Consider the following 24872-nt stretch of genomic DNA (forward strand, 5'->3'; position numbering starts at 1 on the left):
TTAAAAGCTTCTAAAATGTTCCCTGGCTATTCTCCTCTCATAGAGGAAGTCCATGAAGTGGAGTCCACTCTGCCGAGACGGCAGTGAGTTAAAAACAAAAAGAGGAAGAAATATTTAGGTTCCCCCACATTTTTATGGAACTTTTCATGACTTTTTACATGGACTTTTGTCTGTACTTTACGGTGTGATTAGTTGCAAATAGTTAAAATTTTTACTTTTAAAAAAAGCTATCAGGGAATAGTTGTCTATAACTGCAACAGATTAACTAGATGAAATCGTGTCCATTTGGCTTAATGAAGCACTGTATGATGGACACTGATTCTTTTGCTATGCCATCTATAAAAGCTCTGATAAAATCAGGAAATGTATCCCAACAACATGAAAACATTTAATGAATTCTGGCTTTGTTTTGATTAATAAACATCTATAAAAGGGGAAATAAAAACAACCCAGGAAACTACAGACCAGTTAGTTTAACTTCTGTGCCAGGGAAGATAATGGAGCAAGTAATTAAGGAAATCATCTGCAAACACTTGGAAGGTGATAAGGTGATAGGGAACAGCCAGCATGGATTTGTGAAGAATAAATCATGTCAAACCAATCTGATAGCTTTCTTTGATAGGATAATGAGCCTTGTGGAGAAGGGTGAAGCTGTGGATGTGGCATACCTAGACTTTAGTAAGGCATTTGATACAGTCTCGCATGATATTCTTATCAATAAACTAGGCAAATACAATTTAGATGGGGCTACCATAAGGTGGGTGCATAACTGGCTGGATAACCGTACTCAGAGAGTTGTTATTAATGGTTCCCAATCCTGCTGGAAAGGCATAACGAGTGGGGTACCGCAGGGGTCTGTTTTGGGACCGGCTCTGTTCAATATCTTCATCAACGACTTAGGTATTGGCATAGAAAGCACGCTTATTAAGTTTGCGGATGATACCAAACTGGGAGGGATTGCAACTGCTTTGGAGGACAGGGTCATAATTCAAAATGATCTGGACAAATTGGAGAAATGGTCTGAGGTAAACAGGATGAAGTTTAACAAAGACAAATGCAAACTGCTCCACTTAGGAAGGAAAAATCAGTTTCACACATACAGAATGGGAAGAGACTGTCTAGGAAGGGGTACGGCAGAAAGGGATCTAGGGGTTATAGTGGACCACAAGCTAAATATGAGTCAACAGTGTGATGCTGTTGCAAAAAAAGCAAACATGATTCTGGGATGTATTAACAGGTGTGTTGTGAGCAAGACACGAAAAGTCATTCTTCCGCTCTACTCTGCTCTGGTTAGGCCTCAGCTGGAGTAGTGTGTCCAGTTCTGGGCACCACATTTTAAAAAAGATGTGGAGAAATTGGAAAGGGTCCAGAGAAGAGCAACAAGAATGATTAAAGGTCTTGACAACATGACCTATGAAGGAAGGCTGAAAGAATTGGGTTTGTTTAGTTTGGAAAAGAGAAGACTGAGAGGGAACAGGATAGCAGTTTTCAGGTATTTAAAAGGGTGTCATAAGGAGGAGGGAGAAAACTTGTTCACCTTAGCCTCTAAGGATAGAACAAGAAGCAATGGGTTTAAACTGCAGCAAGGGAGGTCTAGGTTGGACATTAGGAAAAAGTTCCTAACTGTCAGGGTGGTTAAACACTGGAATAAATTGCCTAGGGAGGTTGTGGAATCTCCATCTCTGGAGATATTTAAGAGTAGGTTAGATAAATGTCTATTAGGGATGGTCTATACAGTATTTGGTCCTGAAATGCGGGCAGGGGACTGGACTCGATGACTTCTCGAGGTCCCTTCCAGTCCTAGAATCTATGAATCTATAATAAGCAGTGTGAGCAAGGAAGGACAAACACCTGTCAGGGATGGTCTAGATAATACTTAGCCCTGCCTCGAGTGCAGGGGACTGGACTAGATGACCTCTCGATGTCCCTTCCAGTTCTATGATTCTATGTTAAACACTTTACATACCGGCACTGTAGCACACTCCCTTGTATTTAACAATGTTATCGTGCTGCAAGGATTTAAGGATTTCAATTTCCCTTTCAAAGTCTCGTAGGTGCTCTTCTGTGCTGTGTTGTAGCTTTTTTACAGCCACCACCTCTCCAGTATTGTCTTGTAGTGGGTCATACCGGCACATCTCGACACTGCCAAAGTTACCCTAGACCAAAACAGAAACACTTAAAGTAAAAAAGCCCATGTCACAGTCATTTCCTAATTACCTGTGTACAACTGCACCAGGATTAAAGGGACCAGATTTTCAAAGTGAAAAACCAGGACAGCAGGCTGGGGGAGGGGTGGAGGCGAAAGAGTATCACAGGGGACAGTTTAGGTGGGATTGGGGGAGATGTGTTTGGGAAGCATGTTGAGGAGGTGGGAGCAACCTCTGTTCCCTCTCTGCCTCCTCAATTTCTTCCCACTCACACTTCAGAATTAATAGCTGGGACATGTAGCAATAAAGAGTGGGAAGGGATAAAAACAGCATTGACTCCACTGCAGCCTCTTAACAGTTTTCAGCTATTACTGCACCTTTACAGTATTTCTGACTCTTATCTGTGGGCCAATATCCTGCCCCCGTCCCATTCCCCAATTCTCCTTTATTTCTTGATCTTCTCCATTTGTCTCTCTATTGTGTCCTTCTCCCCCCTCCCACACATACATTTTGCTAACTTATTTTCTATGCCTGTCTTCATTTTCCTGACCATAAGTTTCTGATCTGTTCATTTCCTCTCCTTGCTAACTAGCTGTTCCCAGAACTATCCCCTGCCTCACTTATTCACCCTTAGTCCAGTGTCTCCCTTCTTCTGCCTGAGAAACTAACTCTTCTGTCTCCTGTACTCTACCACAAACCATCTGCATATGGGGGCAGTGTTACTAGAGTCTCTGATTCCGTGTGTCCAGAATGTTAACATGTGACAAGCATGGTGGGGAGAGGTTCTCAAAAAGCATCTGTGCTTAGCTGGGGTTCTGTCAGTTTCATCAGAACTGCTGGCCAGCAGCACCTTCATGCAGCCAGTCTGCAGAGGTCTGCAAAACATGTAGCCAAACACTGGTTTCTGCAGCATAACACTTTCAATGCCAGCCCCTGTTAACAGAGACATTCTCAGTTTTCAGAGGCACTCAGTTGCCCTATTCAGGATAGTTCAGATACAAAAAAAAAAATCAGTTACACTGCAGAAGAGCTCAGGAGCTATTTTAAATTAATCTAAGAGCAGAAAATAAAAATGGAAAAAGATAAGTCTATCTAGGTGTTAGTAACACACTCCTGAAACTTTTAACCACTCAGTGCCACTAGATTCAGTGCAGAGATTCCATCCCAGAGTTCTGTTCTGTTTAGTGATACCCTACCCAGTGACTGACAGGCAAATCTGGAAGGAATGTGCATTGTGCTTATATCTGTCTGGAACCATATTTACACAAATTTATTCCAATAACACAAGGGTGCAATGAAAATGATGTATAAGAAGTCACCAGGAGGAAACTGAAAGGTGGGATTCTTCCAGCCACTTAGGGCTTGTCTACACTTGAAATGCTACAGCTGTGCTGCTATAGTGTTTCAGTGAAGATGCTATCTACACCAATGGGAGGGGTTTTCCCAGCAGCATAGGTAATTCATCCCCCAAGAGGCAGTAGCTAGGTCGATGGAAGAACGCTTCTGTCAACCTAGTGCTGTCTACAGGGTGACTTAGGTCAGCTTAACAATGACACTCAGGAGTGTGGATTTTTCACGTGCTTGACAGACGTAATTAAACTGACCTAATTTTCTAGTGCAGACCAGGCCTTAGAGTTCAAAACTTCCTTCCAAGTTGCAAATCACCCATAAATGAGAACATGCAAAGTCATCTCAAAGAACCTCAGTTCTTAAGTAACCTAAGTAACCTTATTTCTTCCAGTCAATTAGAGTTCAAAGCTTCCTACCTTGCCAAGTTGCTGTAAGAACTTAAGGTGTCTCTCTTCAAATTGTGTTGGGTCCCTGTCTTCAAACGCCCCAGAAAACCCAAGAGCACCAATCCTCATGTTTGGTAACATGTCATTTTCTGTCAATAGCTCATAATCTGAGAAAAAAAAAAAAAAAAAAAAAAAGATGAAAGGGCAAACCTTGTCATTTTGCTGACATGCTCCCCCTTCCCTCTCTAGGTCTATCCAGAGCATAATAGTGGATTGAACTCAGTTTCCTAAATAAATATCAGATAGTAAGTTGCTGCCATAAAGAATGAGTTATTACAAACCAGCAAATTGGAGTGACACTCTGGATGCTGCTGGGCCAAAAAAAAGAGACTGGTCTTGACAGCTGACTCATAGTGACCCTTCTCTTAAGAGTTTTCAAACATGGATTTTTGCAAACCAATCCTTGCTGGTTTAATTATAACACCTACTGTGCAATGGCCCCTTTTCTAGGGGGCACAACATTCAAAAATCAGAAGGGCATTTGATAACCAGGGAGTAAGTCTGCAGGAACAGTAGCAAGTTTAGCAGTATTTATCCCAGCTACTGGGAGAAAGAACAAGGATCACTGATATAATGTACTTCACTAAGAAGCTAGGACTGCAATCTTGCCAATATATTTGAAATCAATATTTATAATACAATGAAAATGTTTTGAATGATCTCCCAGTAAAATTCACTTTTAATAGCAAACTGGAAAACAATAAAATAGATTTATTATAACGTCTGTTGTTTATGTTGTGGTAGTGCCTTGGACAAGGATCCCATTATTCTAGGCATTCTATGGACACAGAACAAAACAGCCCCTGCCCCAAAGTGTTTACAACCTTGGACCAAAAATCCATTCCCTTTCCTTCATGAGCTTACCTGGTGTGAACAAACTGTTAAGATCACGTATAATGGCTCTGAAAGAAGGTCTGAAATCTGGCTCATAATCCATACAGTTGTTTATAAGATTTGCTAGTTCTGTCCAGTTTGGAGCAGGAAGCTGGTGCCTATCTTCATAAAACTGTAACTTCTAGGATTAAAGACAGAGAAGATGCTTTAGTGTATAATACCATTCTCAGCAGCTTTGTGACAAACATGGTATCTGTGGCAGAACAGCCATTTCTGGTTTAAATGAGAAAGACCAACTTATTTCCTTTGCACAGGTGATTCTGTGCAGCCTAATTAGGATGAAGCAGTAAGAAAGTTTTGCCCACCTGTGGGCTGGCTGAGGTCTGTCTCTACCCTTATTCTGACTATGAGAGAGTGTGGATGAGTCAGAGGGGGCTAGCATCTCAGATGTTTCTCCTTCCAGGTAAGTGTCTACCCAGTGGCTCTGCTAGGAATGTGTTATTAAATGAGCTGATTGGGGAAGCTATTGGGAAATTGCAGTAGCAGCCACAGGCAAGATTAGGCTTTTGTGATGGGTACAAGTGCGTTTGTGTAAAGCTCCGAAAAGGGTTGGATTTCACGTTTAGGGGACTCTCCTGACAATTTTCAAGAGAGATGGACTAAATATGCCTGCAGGAAAGACGTGCAATATTACGGAGCAATAATTTTGGAAATTTTTAAAGTTGTATTCTATTTTTAGAGACATTTTTATACCTGTAAACACTTCTGCATTGGATAATTTGGGGTTTGGACTCTCTGCAAGACCCAACATGATACTGCACTAAAAATGCATTTTAAAGGTGACTAGAAAGTATAGTCAACAAAGAAACATGGTGTTCACAGATACAGTAATAACAAACTCTACTTGCCAATACTTACCCTGGGAGAATCCAGTGCACTAAGGGGCTTGTCTCCCCCACTGCAGATTTCCCATAAAGTGGTACCAAAACTCCACTTGTCTGTTGCCAAGCTTAGCTGTTTAGGATTTTCAATGCATTCAGGTGGAACCCAGGGTATCCTTTCAAGAAGAACTATGTAATCATGAAAACACAACAGGTCACGAATAATACTGAAGTGTCTACTTTTATCTGCAAATTCTACTTAAACACATTCGAATTAGTAAAAGTTTGAATTTCTACAATTCTCTTATTTTTTAGAATGAAATACTTCAAACCCTTCTGAAGTTCCTGTTCTTCAATAGTAAATGCTAAATGACACATGCACAAATGAGGAACACTTGTAACTAGGATGAAGTATCATTGCTTCTAATTTTAAAAGTTCATTGACTGTTTTCTCTTTATAGCCCCATGAAGCCAGATTTAAGGAATTTCTACATCATGTTGTTGCTCTGACATGAATGCCCTTTCCCACTACCATCAAGAAATCCCACACAAGACTGAGAGGGTGAAAAATCAGAGGCACATGCTTAGTAGTTTTCAGATGGGGCACAACATGTTGACTCTGCAACAAGCAGCAGTGTGCATAGAGAGGAATTCAACTGTTTGAGTCTTCATTATTTGATCAAAACTAAAACTGATTGGGGTAACAAGTTAAAAGGATACTGTCAGATCAGTTTAGACCCAAGATTTAGGATTTTTGAAATTAAGTTTACAGAAAGACTACCATCAAAAGAAATATTGCAATTTTTAAAAATTCCAAAGTTTGCTGCATCCTGCCAACATATATAAACTATAAAGTAAAACTGATTAAAACCAAAATGGATTAGTCTGTTTTCATCTTCCAAACTGAATATAGCAAAAATAAATAAATAAAAAGTAAACAATATCAATGAAGATTAGTACTTTATATTTTTAAAATGCTTCCAATTTGAATAATCTAAGGTGTTATTTGTAACACAGCTAAGGAAACCTGTTTAAAACTATATGAATTTTCACCTGACAGTGTCACTTTAAAAGACAAAAAAAGGGGAGACAGTGAGAATGGATACATTATATATCCATCTAGTAGTCAATCATCAGATGCATCTACTTGTGCATGTTGTCCTATTAATATTAATATTTTTATTCAATTTGAAAGCATTTCACAGCTTGTAAAAGTGACAGAACAGCAGCATATTATGGATATATAGGTCATCATTTTCAAGAGTGAAGTGATTTCAGGTGCCCAGCCTGAGATGCGTGGGGGATGGTTTTGAAAATCAGGCCCCTGCAGTTTCAAATTGGGCACCTAACAATCACTGGTTACTTTTGAAAATGCTGGGCTTTCCATATGCGCTCAAAACCTCTCCACATTACTATGATAAAGCACTTCAATCCTGACCTGCAGTGACTACTAATCCAGCAGTATGCTACAAGTACAGTAGACTGAGTCATGGCACATTACAGTCTGGTCAAACATTCCTTTGGAAATGATGTTTTGTTTAGAACATACAGTAATCTATATTGAAATGCCAGTCTTCCCAATGCACCATCTTAACTTGTTTGTGGTTTTGTACAGACTTATTTAAAACCAAACAAAATCATCCGGCAGAAAATTTTGACTGTTTTCTATAGCCATTTGTTGATAACAAGCTGCAGTTTTAACTGCTGTCTGGGAGGTGTTTTAGGGACTGAAGAAAGGCTGGAGGAGCTTATCACAATAAACAATCAGTAGAATGAGAGGTCTGAGGAATAAAAATACAAATACTTTCAATGTTACAAACAATAGCCAATACAGTTGACTCCAAGACTTACTGTCTTTTGGCAAAACTGTCATGCTGATGCCAGGATCACTAAGCTTGATAAATGGAAGGTTTCCAGACTTCCTATCTTCTTCTCTGATAAGCAAGATATTTTTTGCACATACATTCCCATGAACCAGGCTTTTATCTTCCTGATAAAGATAAATACATTTTTATGTAAATAAACAGGTAAAATCCAGAAGGCATTTAAAAGAAAGTGTTAGTCTAGGAAATTAAATAGATCACATATTACAGGCAGGAATAAAATGACACCACTAATTCCTCTCCAACTGCTTAGAAAATTTAAATATTGGTTAAATTATGTCCATAATCTATCTAGATTTAAAATTTGGATAGCTTTAATATATGTTCAACAACAGGGGTCGGCAACATTTGGCACGCGGCTCGCCAGGGTAAGCACCCTAGCGGGCCGGGCCAGTTTATTTACCTGCTGACACGGCAGGTTCGGCCAATTGCAGCCCCCACTGGCCGCAGTTCGCCGTCCTGGGCCAATGGGGGAGGTGGGAAGCCTCAGCCAGCACCATCCCTCGCCCGCGCTGCTTCCCGCCGCCCCCATTGGCCTGGAACAGCGAACCGCAGCCAGTGGGGGCCGCGATCGGCCGAACCTGCCACATCAGCAGGTAAATAAACTGGCCCGGCCCGCTAGGGTGCTTACCCTGGCGAGCCGCGTGCCAAATGTTGCCGACCCCTGTTCTACAACTAGGCAGACATCAACTAAGGCCTGAAGTATATTAGTAATTTGAAAAAGGCAGCAGCTTTTACTGGTGTTAGCTATTAACACTATTAGAAGGTAATTTATATTGAGCACAGGAAGATGAAGGGGGGAAATGGTAGGCATGATTCCTGGAAGAAGTTATTTTTAAGTTGGGATTTCCAAGGAGGAGAGAGGGGACCATTTGGCAAACAAAACAGGACAAAATAAGAGCTGTTTATGAAGCAGCATGAGAGAAGGAATGACACCAATCTTGTAATCTTGTAAGTGGTTAACTCTCAGATGGGACTAATTCTGTCCCTTCTTCTCCTTTCAAGTCCCTTTTAACTTCAGTAGGAATACTGCTCACAGATCAACCCTTAATTATAGGCAGGGCTGGTAGCACCGTCTATTATTAAGGTTGCCCAACACCTCCCATTATAAGGCCCTATGCCCAGTTGCTTATAACTTTATGAAACTTTAACTGTCAGGGGTGAAATTTTTCATGCCCGATGTCTGCGTCAGGCTCAATTTTCTTGGAAAATTTCAGCCAGAATGGTTCAGTTGGTTTTGAGAAGGATAAGAAAATATACATTACTTTGCCCAAGTTAAAAAATTAAGATCTTTCACCTGAAATGCTCTACTGCCTCTGTGCTTTGGAGCAGGGACTTGAAATTTGGCAGGGGTGGCATGTGTGTCAGAGATCCTTTTGCCATCCTCATGAAAATCAACCCAAATTTGCCCAAGTTATAAGCCTTTGAAAAAAATCAGTTTGCACATGCAGTAAAGACTTCTTCAACATTAACAGCTAAAATCGCCACAAACTGCATCCTCACTGAGCGTGCTGGAGCCTCTCACAGCTCCTAGTGCCGACTAACTGTGCATGCACCATCTCCACAAATTAGCTAAGCATGCTCCGGCTCAGGGTGATGAAGGCTCAGAAGGGCTTTCCCTGTAACTGCTACTCTGAACCGTGATGGGGCTGGGAGCTAGAACTGAGAGCAGGGCCCATCTCTCCTATGCCTCAAATGACCCTCCCTGCTGGCACCACAGAGGGGGAAGTCATCTGAATTGCGAGAGAGAAAGGAGTAGATTGGGACAAGGAGTCTGGTGAGACTGGGACTGGAGGAGAGAAACTGGGACTGGGAGTTGGAGGGGGAAACTCGGATTAGTTGGGCAAGGAGCCTGGGACTGGGTGTGGAGAGCAGAGATTCTGACTCAAAGAAAACTCAGAGGCGGAGATGGCTGGGGAAAAAAGACTGGGACTGGGATGAGAAGCCTGAGGAGTAGGGTCTTGGATTGGGAAGGCAAGGAGATTGGGACTGTCACAAGTAACCAGCGGTGAGGAAGAGAAAGGACTGGGACAGGAACAGGTTCATGGGGATGGGGCAGAAGAAATCAGCTTGGTGGAATGTGCAAAAGTCTGTGCCCACTAGAACACTCCCCTCCAGAGCCTGGAATGGAACCCAAGACAGCTGAGTCTCACCAGTCTTCTGGTGCTGGCAAATATCTGTGAAACCCACTATCAAGGTGAGTGTCTCATCTCCCTTTAGTGCTGGTTCACACAGTGGATGACAATCTACTAGTGGTAGCAGTTATTCCGTTACCTCTAGTGCCAGATGTCTGTCAGGTGGATCTAAAGCTTCCAACCCTACTGAGGAACCATATGATGGAATTTCTGTTTTTTCAGTTTTTTTTTTTTTTTTTAAACCTAGGAAATCGTATACAAAAGGCTATGCTAGAAGAATATTATGAAGGTTGCAAAGTCAAATACTCAGAAATCAGAAAATACCAGAATTAAGGCTGCCTGTACAACCTTAATTCAGCTCCCTTATTCGTACGCATTATGATATAGTCTTTAATTACATAAACACATACTTTTTTTTCCACAGGTCCCCTGCTTCATTTAGTGAATAGGATGGATCTGCTCTGGGCATGAATCAGGACTTCATGGTAAAGGAGGCTGCTTTTCGTAAGACCTCTGCCCCATTTGTTGCAGAATTTGGAAGGTGTGTAGCGAATGAGGTAGGGGATTGCAGAAAATAACGGGAGGGTCTCGTGGTTAAGACAGTTGTATGCTGCCCTAGTGAACACTTTTGACCTCTCTCTCTCTCTCTGTGCCTCAGCTTCCCAGCCATCAAATGGGGATAAAGATGTTGTGAGAATAAATTAATTAGCGTTTGTGACGCACTCAGATACTATACCAATAAGCCAGTGGCAGGCAACCTGTGGCCTGCACGTGGCCTGCCAGGGTAATCTGCTGGCAGGCAGGGAGACAGTGTTTTTACATTGACCGCCCACAGTCACGGCTGCCCGCAGCCACCAGTGGCCGTGGTTTGCCATTCCTGGCCAATGGAAGCTGTGGGAAGCTATGCGGGCTGGCTGCTGCTTCCCGCAGCTCCCATTGGCCGGGAACTGTGAACCGTGGCCACTGGGAGCTCCGGGCAGCCGTGCCTGCGGATGGTAAATGTAAACCCTGTCTTGTGGCCAGCCAGCGGATTACCCTGACGGGCCGCGTGCAGCCTGTAGGCCTCGGGTTGCCTACCACTGCAATAAGTACTACAGAAAAGCTTATGACAGAATTAATAATGCTATCTTCAGAGTAGTGTATGAACAGTGTGCAGTAAATTACGCCTACGTCCACAAATTGAACAATAAGGAGAAAACAAAATACTGAATTAGCTGCTCATTAACTGAACACTGTCCATTCTGTGAACTGAATGAAGCATGGAACCTGAGGAAAAAATAGTATGTGATTATGTAATTAAAGACTAATTTCATGCGAACTCACAAAGGGGCTGAACTAGGTTGCACAAGCAGCCTTAATTCTGGCATTTCCTAACTTTTGAGTGCTTGACTGCATAAAAATCTTTTAATGTAGATTTTTGTGTGTGTTTGTATAATATGTATAGATAATAAACCAAGCATATGAATTTGACCATCAACTAAAAAAGAAAAAAACGACTTACCAGAAAATGCATGGCCAATGCCAACTGTTTGGCAACTTCCAATTTCCACAAGATATTGATAGAATTTTTGTTTTTTTTCAAATATGTGTCCAAGGATCCGAATCTGACATACTCCTGCACCAGGATATCTGATTTAAAGTGTTTAAAAGGTAAAAAGACTGTTTAATTTTTCATTCTTGTTTTATAAACATACTGCTACTACTAAGAAACAGATCCAATTTTTAACACCTCCCCCTACTTGTGACAATAAAAGTAATGTGGTTTCAAGTTAGCATCATAATGTATAAGTGTATCAATGTCATATTGCATTAATAAAACAATCATTTCAACTCAGTCACTTTGCAGTTGTTTACAAACTTTCTTCTTTTTTTAAACCTAAAGTTTCATCCTGCTGAATTGAAGGTTCTGCTATTGAAACACATTCTTTGTTGGAACAACAGAAGTTCCCCTCTGAAAACAAACTGTGCTAACAGCTTATCTTGTGTAGGCACAGCCATAAGAAGAGGCCCTTTCCCCAGAGCCTGCCTGTATTAATCTGGCAACACTTGCTTAAACAGTCTTCTAGTCAAGGACCTAGGAAGCCATATAGCACAGCTGCATGGTTGCCACTGTCTCAGTGGTTTATTTTTTTAGAAACAAATAATTTAAAGTGAAGTGAAATGATCCTGAGGTTCTGCTTTCAATTGTATTAATGTTCCTCATTTGGACTCCAAACACCATGAAACCTATTGTAACCACAGTGTATTTCCTGCTTTATAATGCAAAAACTGGCTTGCAACTTAGTCTTTTAGAGAACATGCAGTGCTTTCAGAACTATACAAAATAAATTTTACTCAGATCTGTAGCAGACTTATCTGAATTAAATGTAGTTATTGCTAATATAAGGGACTGGCCTCCTCTCAGTGGACTAAGGAAGTTACCTATGTAAATCTCCCATATCTTTAGAAGTAGATAGACTACAGAGTCTAATTATGAGTTTAAAGATAAATTACTATACTTATAAACAAGCTGTCTGAAGATAAAATTCCCTACTGATACAGTACATTATACAACAATTGAACTGTGTATGCTAACACCACCACAGTGAATTGGGAAACCAAGGAGAATATTTACTGAATATTAAATTAAACTAAATTAAATTAAATTATTGGAGATATCCTATCTCCTAGAGCTGGAAGGGACCTTGAAAGGGCATCGAGTCCAGCCCCCTGCCTTCACTAGCAGGACCAAGTACTGATTTTGCCCCAGATCCCTAAGTGGCCCCCTCAAGGATTGAACTCACAAGCCTGGGTTTAGCAGGCCAATGCTCAAACCACTGAGCTATCCCTCCCCCCGTATTAACATACAGTTACAAGAATGCTATAGCCAGGGTGCTCGGAAGTATAACAATACATATGTAAAATTATGTTACAAAATGTGAAAGCTAATCACAGAAATCCCAGAAGGTTTCTACTTCTATTTTTCCAAGAACAAGCACACTTAAAGAAGACAGATCATGTGAAACATTTATGTTTTAAGTAGAGGCCTAATAGTAAAAGGACGTAGGGTGTGTTATCAGAGCAATACAACTAGGTAAAGTGGAGTCTACCAATCCTCACCCTCTTGCAAGAAAACCTGCTTCTGTTCTTAGGAACTTTAGAGAAAAACATGTGTATATGGAGATGTTTTAAACTTTTGTTTATTTCTTAAATGTTGAAATGGCAAACATCTTTGTGAAATGTATTCTTACAGATATGTTAGATAAATGAAAAGCTCTTAATACAGCTTCTAATGTCATTGCTATTAAAATAGTAAAAAGCTTTATGTATTAGCATGGAATCTAATGATCTTGCTAAAGTAGTGTAAAAAGCCAGTTAAGTACAGAATATTTATATTATAGGGGAATTAATTACTGGCAGTGGCAAACCCTCAACCAACTTCAGGAGACCAGAATAATCTTGCCAAAGTCAACACCTTTTAATTATTTAAGCTCAAGACTTCGTAAGAGTTATTTAAATTTAAGAAGACTATTCTGACAACTAAAAACTTTTCTATTAAAAAAGGAGTATATGGACTTTTTAAAAAAAACAGAATTTAATTTCCTGTTAAACTCTAAACAAAACTGAAAGACTCTCTCAGAAAATGGACTGAATAAAAAGAGTTAAAACTAATTTTAAAAGTTATCTGGAATAGATCTTTCCTGTCCCAAGAAGCACAAAGGCGGGAAGAAATGCTGCATATTCATTAGGCAGACTGCACATTCAGGAGCTGAAGGTGTCACCTAAGCCAACCCCCAAGGTATGAAGCCAACCAAAGAGCAACAGCAACTAATTTTGAATCTAAACAAGCGTGAAAGAGGAGCGTTTTCCTATAATGTAATGAAAATTGGAAGGAGAAGGGTATACAAACTCTGAAGTGAGCACCCTTTCCATCACACGTATCCTCGGCTATCCTGCTCAAAATAGCACTCCACAAGCAAACTGCCACAGACAGAGAAGACTCAAGAATAAACCAACCCAAGGATACCTCCCCCAAGCCTTCAACATCGACTGGTGAGAGAAAGTTAACTAAGACTCTAAGCTAAGGGATCTTGTAATAATTGTATTGGGATATGAAAATACTGGTGTAATTTAAATTACTGTTTCTCCTATGCAGTGTAGTTGTAGCCATGTCGGTCCCAGGATATTAGAGACACAAAGTGGGTGATGTGATATCTTTTATTATTGGTCCAATAGAAGATATTACCTCACCTACCCTGTCTGTTTCTCCTGTTAATCACCAGATGGTTAGACCATGTATTTCTGGACAAGAGACTAATTTGGGGAAACAATATACTTTGGTCTTAACTTATCAAGAAGAAAGCACCCCCCAAAGGTGATTGACTCTCAAGGATTTAATCTCTGTTAAAAACTCTAGACATCTGTGGAGAAGAGTTTGTAATGGAAGTCACTAGTCTATCACGTGTATTCTGTCATTTGTATTGTTTTGTTTAATGTTTCTTTTCCTTTCTTTAATAATAAAACAACCATAGTTAGTGATTGTGATTTTTTGCTTGGTCTTGATCATGGTAGTCAGTAAGGTACATACCCCTCACTCCACCCCGTGCGACTAAGTAGTGGGAGTCACATCCCTTAGTTGGCAGTAAGAGAAACAGTTAGTAAGAGCTGCCTACCATTTCTTGTTTCTCTGGACTAAATATTTTTAGTAATTATTAAAATAAAATTACTTGACATCCAACAATTTAAAATGATCCCTTTCCACCCCACAAAATGATGTTAAAATAACTTTGAGAATCAAACACAAACATAAGGGCCATTGTTCTCAACCGGTGGAGTCCTGCCCTCCTACATTGCTAAATGGGATAGTGGGTCACAGTGTAGAAAAGGTTGAGAACCATTGATTTATACTATTTATTTCATGTTGTTTCTCTCATCATGAAAGCTCTAGACAAGCTGCAAAGCAAGGATAAGGCTTTGCTGAGCAGTCAAGGAAAATATATGGGCATTTACATTTTATGATGCAGATAAGTAGGATTTAGGATCTTAAACAACTTTGCTTACAAAATCATTGCAGATCCCCTTTAACTGAATTCAGGGGACATCTTGCAGAATGTTGAGCTCTTCATTACTCCCATGATCAAACAAAAAAAAGGGATTTCGACACTTACTGTTACTATAAAATGTTTTATTTTGTTAAAAAATGGGAATCTCAGAAAGAAAACAATATGATGCTAAAATAACTTAGAAAAGCCACATGAAAAACTAATACAGAAAACCAAAGTTTATTTAGCAAAACCTGTCCTCTATGCCTTTGGTCTGAGTAAAAGGAGTGGAGGGTAAAAAATGACCCCAAGATAAGGGATCTACTAACACTAATCTACCTTAAGACAATATACACATACAAAAACAGGAGAACTAGCTCATATAAAAGCCTGGCGTATGAGGGAATACATAAATAAAATGTAGAACAACAATCTGAAGTTGCTTTAAAAAAGTTACTAAGGACATGCTACATACCCATATACAGTTCCTAGGATGATATTTTTTTTACTGGAGGGAAGGTAGGAGGGGGGCAGAGTTCTGTTGAAATAAGGGGCCACATTTTCAGAACTAGTTGCCTAGACTACACCTTCCAAAATTGTATTTGTCCTCACAAAATTAGCATTTGGTCATGTGCAAAGGGTAACAATCAAGACTTTTTGCAGGGCAAATGGTGATTTGCTCGAACAATCAGGCACCTATGCTCACCATTGATCACTATGGACATGCAAAGGCAGGTGGACAAATTGTGGAAACCATTTTGTCAGCTGATTCTGAAAAGCTGGCTCTTAAAAGCCTTTGCCAGTCTCTACAGATGTATTAGCAAATCCTTCACAAAAGGTTACACTGCATATTCCCACAACCTGTTCAAATTTCCTATGATGCTTGCTGATGTCACTTACTCCTGAGTGACAAAAAAATTAAAAATTCTGCACCAAAAAATTAAAAATCTGCACACAATATTTTAAAATTCTGCAAATGTTATTTGCCAAATAAATGTGGAGGCCCCAGCATGGCACTGGGGAGCAGAGGCCATTGGCTGCACAAAGGTGGGAGATCACTGTGCAGCTCCCCACCAGGACATGGACTCAGCGGTGAGGCTGCACCCAACCCTGAAACAGCAAGGACCGGGCCTGCCCCAAGAACACCCCAGGGCCCTGCCCCTCCATGTGGGCAGGCAGGCTCAGCAAGGCAGGATCCAAGTGTGGAGGGCCTTAATGTGGGGAGATCCAGATGCGGGTTGAGAGGGTTCTATGAGGGGTAATCTGGATGCGGGCGGATCAGTGGGGCATCCAGGTGCGGGGTGGATCTGGATGCACAGGAGCTTGTTGGGGGGTTCTGGATGCAATGGTAATGGGACTCTGCAGGGGGTCCAAGTGAAGCTGGTTGGGCCTAGGCATGGGGGGGGGGGTCTGGGTGTGTGTGTGTGGGGTATAGAGCTCGGCAGGGGGTCTGGGTGTGGGGCCCTCCGTGGGGGGGTCCAGATGCTGGGGGAGTGGGGCTCATTTGGGGGGAGGTTCTGAGTGAAGGGGGGGTGAGGCTTGGTGGGAGGGTTTGGGTATGAGGAGGTCTGGATGCACAGGGGTTAAGCGGATGGGGGAGCAGCTCCCTGTACAGGGATCCCTCCCCCTGCAGCTGAGGAGCGATGGGTGCAGGAATCAGGTGAGGCTGCAGGAAGCTCTGCAGACAGGGGAGAAATCTGGGGGTGGGTCTGTTCCCACCCTGGATGCCATGCAGGGGAAGAGGAAGGGCCCATCCTCCCCAGCCCAGCTGGGACTAGCAGCTGAGCCCAGCACAAGGTAGAAGCCACCAGCTGGGTCTTCCCCAGTCACACCTCCTGCTCTACAGTGATTTATCTCTCTGCTGGCTGCCCTGAGCATCCAAAACATACTGCTTGGGAGGGTTGCATGACCGCTCTTGTGGCTTCCCTTTGCTTCCCTGTCAGAAAGTCATTTTTCTGCAGGGAAGCAAAGAAATCTCAAGGGGGCATAAATTCTGCACATGCACAGTGGCACAGAATTCCCCCAGGAGTAACTGTCACTCTTTCACAAGAATGCTTGCTGAGCCACCCCTGTACGACTAGGATGCAAATAAATTTTGCAGCAGGCTTTTACACAATATCAGGAACAGAAACTGTAATGAGAGCTGTTTGAAATTATATAAATATAATTGATTTTACTTACTCTCCTCCCCACAGACACATACTCCATAATTCAATACCAAGTGCTTGTAAGAAAGCTGGCTCATCATGCTTGCTGCCTCAAAGAAAGACTGCAAGTGCAAGGCAGAGAGAATGATAATCAGTGAAGAAAAATCAACTGTTAAATTATTTGGAATTAAACATATTAAAACCACCCACATTTTCACATTGCTTTAATTCCTAACTTACTGCAAGAAAATTGCATAACTGATTCCATCTTGTTGGCTTGTGCAGTGACTTTTTTTAGTAACTGTTTTATCCACAGTGCATACATGGTTTAGTCAGCAATCTAATTTCTTGGTGACAGGAAAAACATCGGTGGACAAGAATGTTTTATACATACAGAAAGCGAGCAGCACTCATAGGGAATCTCTTTTAACCTATGGCAGATATCTGAACTCCACAAAAAGATGGCCATAAACAACAAATGGAAGGTGGTTAACTGCTCACAAATTTTGAACTAGAGTATTTCATTGCATTTGCATATAGTGTATTGGATCAAAGGTGAAATCTGGGGCCAAATTCTCTCCCTGGATCCGGCCCCTTTCTGCTGCTCAGGAGTGCAAAGGACCCTAACACTGGCCATATATGGTCAGCTGAGAATTCTCTCCAGGGTGTGTGGAGGGGTGAAGCTCTCAGAAGGTGTGAAGCCATGACAGCTGGTCCCTGCACCAGTCCCCCGGTCCAAAGTGTAGAGTACCAGGGGTAGAAGTGGGCAAAGCTGGAACACCGCTGCATTCTGGCATTTCTCAGAACGTGGATAGATGTGGTCCCTTGGGGACCACTGTCAGATGGTGTAGGTTAGTTACAGCAGTCCCTAGGCCACAGCCTGAGGTGCGGCTATGCAAGGCAGAGAATAAAAGAGCCTTAAAGTGGCTTCCTGACAGCCTACTCACCTCTCCTGCACAAAATTATGCTTGGTGCATAAAATAATCTGGCTCTGGATTAAACTGAACTGTAATCATCTACCATATAACACCATCTTAAATTGTTCAAGGTAACAAAGAACAGTAATTGTTTACAGACAACAATCAATAAACATATTACCCAAGAACCAGACAAACCTCAGAGTAATTTCTGTGCACTTTATCCAGCACTTTTAAGAGGACTTCAGTTTGATGGAGCTCGCCATAGTCTCCCACTTCTTTCCTTACACCTTTGAAAATCTTAGTAAAGGTGCCCTGCCCAAGGCTCTCATTCTAAAATATAAAAAAGGTCAGGGTTACATGGAAGGAGCAGTCAGACAACCTTCTGTCAATTCTGATCACTTAAAGTTCTCCATAAATAATGTACGTAGAAAACTTTTAAAGCTAATACAATCAGTTCAAGGGTCAGATGACCGGGAGTGAGGAATAACTGTACTGGAAAGAGTTTAACCTAAATATTTGATTAGATGAAGGTTCCTCCCTCCTTTGACTGTTTGGGGACCTCTGGGGACAGGTGGTTGCAAGAACCCATAGGGAAGGAAACTGGAGACTGGGAGTATAAAGAATTTGGGCCTCTGTAGGTGGAGAAAACGGTGGGTGATGCAATAAAAAGGAAAGACATTTTTATAAAAACAAAAACTTTTATTATTAAACGGACACCCAAATTTAAAACTTTTTTTTTAAATTCTCACTAAAGAACTACTGTAGCAAAATGTGTTGCTGCAATTAAGTCTATTTTAAATGGCATACAAACAGGGACTAGCTTTTCAGAACTCTCTGTGCAACTGTCCATGAAAATGGCCAACTAGATGCAACTAGTGAACTTACAAATATCAAGTCCTCATTCCGGATTTTGTGAAAGACCATTTGGTTGACATTATTGTGTCTCTGCAATGTGGGCGATGTAGGTACATCAGAAATACCATTGCTTCTGAAGACTAGAAGATTTGACTTATCTGGCGGGAGGAGGGGAAGAAGGTAGGAGTGGAAGGAAAAAAACAAACAAAAACCAGAGAACATCTCTGTTAAAGACTTATCACAATATTGTTTCAACAGAATTATTAATTTAAAGTGTAAATCTACTGTGATAAGAAGTTTAATCTGGATACCATAGCAGGGAGAGAACAATTTGTTTAATAAATAACACAGTATTACAGGACTTAATCAAACAAATGTCAAACCTGGATCTTTCTGACTAGAGATAACATTCTCTTTCTTCTTTCTCCTGATTATTAAAGTTTCTGAAGCACTCTTATTTTTGACAAGTACAGCATTACAATGCTGAAAACATTCCACACCACTTTTCATGGTACATCATGTGCATTTTAGAATAAGAAATGGCAAATTTAGCAGCTCTTTCATGATACAAACCTATAGCTAAACACTTGATCAGATAAGAAATGCTGTTAAATGCAATTTTTCAATCATTAAGAGGCCAGTTTTACTTTCAGTCGGGACAGCTGCAAGCTGGGATGGTCATGCTTTGTGGAAGGGGATCACAGCATTGTGAGTAACTTCTTACAAACCAAGGCAAACCCAAGCTGACACTAGCACTGAAATCTCAATGACTAAGGAGATGAAAATGTCTGTTGGGCAAATATACTGACCTGCTAATTTCTCTTTCAAAAAATCAATTAACCTGAAAATAATTAGACATGTTTGTATTTATAAGTCTTACCTTTTGGTTTTGGAGGACAGCATTTGGTAAACTGGAAAATGATGTTGTCTGAACGGACAGTTTCTGTCTGATAGCAATTCAACAGATCCTTAAGGTTACCAAAACTTCTCTTCGTTCCACTAAGATTATACTCTCCAGTCTCATTTTTTGTTATTAAGCAGTGCTTATACTCAGCGACACCATCCCGCTATAGAGATTTTTAATTAGAAAAGGAAAGACCAACACATACAATTTAAAAATGTAAACAATTTATGTACACTCAATTTATTAAAAGAGAAAAATTCTCAAGTAACATGTTAGTGTCATTTGATATTTTAATTCCAGTATCTAGTAAAATGAGAAGACACTGATAAGGCTAGTAAGGGACTATTTCTATCACTGGAAGTGTTGATTAGCTATCAGGAGCTAATCAACATTAGCTATCGGGACTGCAACCAAGAGATTTAAAAGCAAAGTGACTGAATGGACCCAGTTATAAGTGAGTCCTTTATTGCTACTAACATAAGTTACGTCATGCAACAAAAGTGATGAGGTGGAAATGTAACGTTGCAAGAACACTCACATCTTGAGTGCTCAAACAGAAAACTTATTAGCAATGGTGAAATGTATTTTGTAGTGCTGTGCACTGATGCAGGTATGGTTCTTATGACAGGCACCTTACAAAGACCTAGGCTAGATTCCTATTTTTGTTGTCTACAGCATAGTTCTAACTCCAAGCTGAAACTTGGCACACAGTCTCAACACACAGCACATTTCTTTAAGTCAAACTTTCAAAATGTCCAGTTGCCCATTTCTAATTTATAGAAGCTCCTACATTGCTGTCACATGCCCTTGCTTTACAACACTGTGGAAAACATACCAATGAATACCAAATCACAGCAGCTCTCTAACTGTTTGCTTGGAAAAACTAAAGCAAGAAATGATACAAACTTGCTCTGAATGGCGGACGATTTTACCAGATCAGCTAAAAGAAACTCTCTTTCACACACAGTTTTCCTTTCTGAAAGAAAAGCCTAAATATGCTCAGTGAATGAGCAGTGCAATTCTATAAAACATTTCTTTCTCCACTGATTATATTTCCCTGAGATGGCAAAGATTCCTACGTTTCTAAGACAGTAGTTGATACTTTTCCATCTACGCAGCAGCATTGTTGTGGTGTCATCTGCTGAAATGTGCACAGCTTTGAAGGTATGTGTTACAGTAGCTAAACTAACTGCTGCAAGCCAGTATGAAAGCTCACACATTATTTTTTAGTATACCTCACTAAAGAAGAAGCTACTGTTTTTTTATATTTTTGAAATTTTGGTAGAAGAGGCCGATGGACTGATAATTTTGTGATTTTTTCATATAAACCAAAACAAACCAAATTATACAGCAATAAATAGCATGTAAATAAAAAAAGTATTGTGAACCGCAATGACATTAATGAATAGGAGAATACATAGCTCATGTAACAGAAGATACAAACTCAACGATTTACTGTATGTAAATGAAAAATAAATCATGCAGCAGTGTTCTCTGCTTTAGTGCAATACAGGCTACAGTTACTGCTCAGTGCAGTACACTGACCTCTATGGCAAAGGTGAGGAAGTATTTCTTAAAATCTTTAGGACTGCAACGAAGAACATAGTAGCCAGTCTGATTGCCTGCTTTCCTCAGTTTATTGGTAGCAAAGTCCATGCTATAATAAAAAGAAAAAATGTTTACTACTGTACAATTTCAGAAAGCAAAACAGCAGAGATTTTGAGCAATGACACCATTATTAGAAAGCATTAGTTATGTCAACAGTGGGTCTCTAATAGAAGGAGTGTATCTATGTGCTATGGTGTTTGCTTTTTCAAACACCAGGGCTTTGTTCTGTTAGTAACAGTATTATATGCAGGTAAGGAAACATGCCTATCAAGGACAAGCAGCTCACAGGAGAAAGAAAAACTGGTTAAAAAAAAAATGTACTGAATCATTCATCAATGGAAACTGATTTTTCCTGGGAAATCAAGTAACTATATAGCATCTCTGCTATGGATTATCTAACTATCCATGTCTTGTTCGAGGGATTATGAATAAGGCTAAGATTTTGTCAAGTAAGTCACAGATTCCGTGACTTCCAGAGACCTCCGTGACTTGTATCCATGGCACCTGGGAGCTGCAGGGTCCCCTTGCCACCTGTGGTGGCTGGGAACTGTGGGGGCCCCTAGCTCCCAGTCACAGCAGGTGATGGGGGTGCCCCACAGCTCCCGACTGCTGTGGGCAGTGAGGCCCCCGGGAACTTCCAGCTGCTGAGGGCAACGGGGATGCCCTGGAGCTCAGAGCCACAGGTGGTGGGGGGACCCCACAGCTCCAAGCTGGAGCCCTCCAAGGTGGTGTGGCTCCCCATTTTCTCATGCATATTTTTAGAAAAAGTCACGGATAGATCACAGGCTTCCATGAATTTTTCTTTATTGCCCGTGATCTGTCTGTGACAAAATATTAGCCTTAGTGATGAATGGCATTGCTTGAGAGGGTCTAGGCCTAGCACATAATTCAACGCAGTCCTAAAAAAAATCAACTAACATCTGACTCTACTGTTCAAATTCGTAAGTTTCCTTCCCCATGTCCAAAAAGTCAACAGAAGGTGCTTAATATATTAGGACAGGTTTCACCCATGTCTTTTGGAAGATGTAGATCACTCCCTCTCTTCCCCTCATGTTAATGAAAAATTTCCAGAAATATGCCTGATTTAATTAGGTAGCAGACTAATTTTTTATTATTTAAATATGTATACCAAGTACATTGGTTCTCTTGTTTAAACTATGGGGAAAAAATCAAATGCAGTACATTCTGCTTACTTACATTCTGGTTGCCCATATCCTGAGCTCAAACAATAACAGTACTGTATGAAATGTTACAATCAATAAAGGTACCAAACTGTTTCTCAAAAGAAATGGAGAAACTGAACTAAGAGACAACAGCTGTACAAAAAGCAATCTGATAAATTTACTAGCTAGCAATTTTCTGCGTTCCCCTCACAATGATTGAAGACCCGGGTATCTGAATTTGCCTTTTTTTCCCTTTCAACTTAGATTCTAGTTCTGCTAGATCTTTTAGTGAAAACATTATGAGAGCCTCCGTTTATGACATCATACACTGTTGCCATGGTAATGACTACAATGTCCTAAATTCAACATTATGTCTTTGTTGCATGACTGGGTTGGAGGAAAAAATGAACTCTGAGTGGAGGAAATATATTTTAAGTTCATCTGTATTTATTCTTATGATTTACAAAAAAAAATTCAAACATGAAACATATCACAAAAGGTATCATTCTACACTCACTCTGTAGGTTTTCCCAATAATTTCAACAGGAGTTTCATATGGAGTTTCCTCCAACCCAGCCATGCAACAAAGACATAAAGGGGAAGTATATAGTGCAACGGTGTTACAAAACATGACATCCCTCATCAGAAAAGGAGTGCACCTTCCCTTACAAAGTCTACTCCTAGGGGAATTCTGCGCCAAAAAAATCAAAATTCTGAACACAATATTTTAAAAGTCTGCAAATTTTATTTGTCAAAATAACACTACATAATCATGCTTGTTTCAATTATTTTGGTAATTTATTTCAAAATACCTGTCAGCAAGTATGTCTATAACAGTACAGACACACAAAAATTCCCTCAGGAGTAGAGTTAAAAGAAATCCCTATGACAACCCAGTTCCTGTTTTGCTGCCTCCCCTCCCCAGAACCCAGTCGGGGGGCCAGACACCCACAATCCCTCCCCCCAAATCCAGCCAGGGGGTCCCCTGCAGCCAATACACCTGACCCTTTCTCCCTGATCCACCCCCAGCAGTGTCTTCTATGTGAGAGCTGGGCACTGCTGGATCCAGCTTCCCCAAGTGGCGGCCAGCAACACTGCAGCCAATTTCGGGGAGGGAGGGGAGGAGAGAAACCCATTAATTTCTGCAAAAATCTGCATTGCACAGTGGCGCAGAATTCCCCCAGAAGCAAAAGTCAAAGGAACCCCCCCTGAAAAATGTTTTGCCAAAGGAAAATTTGAAAAAAATGACCCACCAAAAACCTATTTTTTCTATAAATACACATTCCAGTAAGTATGCTTATGTTTCACACTTGCTGAAGCTCATCTTTCAAGACTCACTAAAAGTGCCTTGTCATATTAATATAAGAGCACTGCTTACGAAATTGGTCCATGGCAGTTGCTTTGGATATTTTCAAGCACTGTTGGTGGTGCTACTTCTTTACAGAGGTAATGGTGAGCGTCTGCAGTTAATCTATAATATCCATCAATTAATGATACAAAAGAGAGCGCTTCTCTTAACGAATGAAATTCAGCCTCCTGTAAAAGTGGGGAAGAGAGAGAGAGAGAGATACGAGGTTAATTTATAATAATTAACACAATCCTCAGATAGGTATTTTTTATATATACTATTACCATACCTAACACACACACACACACACACACACACAGTATAGACAGGCCCAGATAGTGGAACCCTTATTCATACTGATAAGCACTTACATCAGTAATTGACTTCCATTGGAATAACTGTGTATGTGCTCAAAAATGGGTGAAATTCATTCTGAGTATTTGGGCTCTATGGATGGGGTGCATTCCCCAAACCAGAGCATAACTAAACTAGTAAAAGGATTTAAAAAAAAGTCACCATCTATTAAAGGGTACCAGGACACCATTATGTATTCAGCTACATTCTTTATTTCTGCATTTTGAGCCATCAGATTGTGTTGGGGTTTTGTTTTGTTTTTTTAGTAAGAGCAAAATGAGGTAAAAAAACAAAAGGTTTCTTCTAATCTCTTCTTTCCATAATTTGCAGGCTCTCTGATCTTGAAAGGTCTACTACTATAACTTTCTGCTGGTTTGTCTACCACAATACTAGTTACTTATGGTTTATAGTATTACTTTTTAATACCAACTGTCTGAACCATGTATTATTCTTAACAGTGTTCTCATCACTAGCAATGCATACATCAACTGAAAGGACAACATTCCTGCAGTAAGTCCTAGATTTGGATGCATCTGTTTTTAAAACAATTTGTATATATGAGCTGGATGCCATGGGCCTGATTCACCATGTTATGTGCCAATGCATATCTACTGCCACATCAGCCTCAGTGGTTCTCCCTGTGGCATGTGGGTGAGGGGCGAAGGTTGGAGTAAATCAGCCCTTCTCTCAGATGTTGATAATTCTTAACGGTAGTTTATTTACAATTCTCACAAGCAGGGCGGCTCTATGTTTTTTGCCGCCCCAAGCACGGCAGTCAGGTGGCCTTCAGTGGCACGCCTGTAGGTGGTCGGATTTGGCAGAGTTTCTGCGGGTGATCTGCCGGTCTTGCGTCTTCGGCATACCTGCCACCAAAAC

The 24872-nt window shown here is 40.7% G+C and overlaps 1 protein-coding gene across 5 annotated transcripts in view; it reads right to left on the reverse strand.

Moving 5' to 3' along the window:
* The window catches only part of JAK2 (Janus kinase 2), a 140365-nt gene that overhangs the window by 20259 nt on the left and 95234 nt on the right, over positions 1-24872 (reverse strand). For all 5 annotated transcript variants that reach the window (XM_005296794.5, XM_024103351.3, XM_005296793.5 and 2 more), the window contains 12 exons: positions 23673-23830; positions 21069-21180; positions 19500-19686; positions 18650-18777; positions 17960-18094; positions 16879-16966; positions 11178-11305; positions 7510-7648; positions 5696-5847; positions 4808-4958; positions 3914-4050; positions 1967-2156 (listed from right to left, as the gene is read on the reverse strand). In XM_005296794.5, the coding sequence (XP_005296851.2) occupies positions 1967-2156; positions 3914-4050; positions 4808-4958; positions 5696-5847; positions 7510-7648; positions 11178-11305; positions 16879-16966; positions 17960-18094; positions 18650-18777; positions 19500-19686; positions 21069-21180; positions 23673-23830 (1705 nt within the window). The remainder of the gene's footprint in view (positions 1-1966; positions 2157-3913; positions 4051-4807; positions 4959-5695; positions 5848-7509; positions 7649-11177; positions 11306-16878; positions 16967-17959; positions 18095-18649; positions 18778-19499; positions 19687-21068; positions 21181-23672; positions 23831-24872) is intronic.

Source organism: Chrysemys picta, chromosome 6, assembly GCF_011386835.1.
Source record: "Chrysemys picta bellii isolate R12L10 chromosome 6, ASM1138683v2, whole genome shotgun sequence".
NCBI lineage: Eukaryota > Metazoa > Chordata > Testudines > Emydidae > Chrysemys > Chrysemys picta.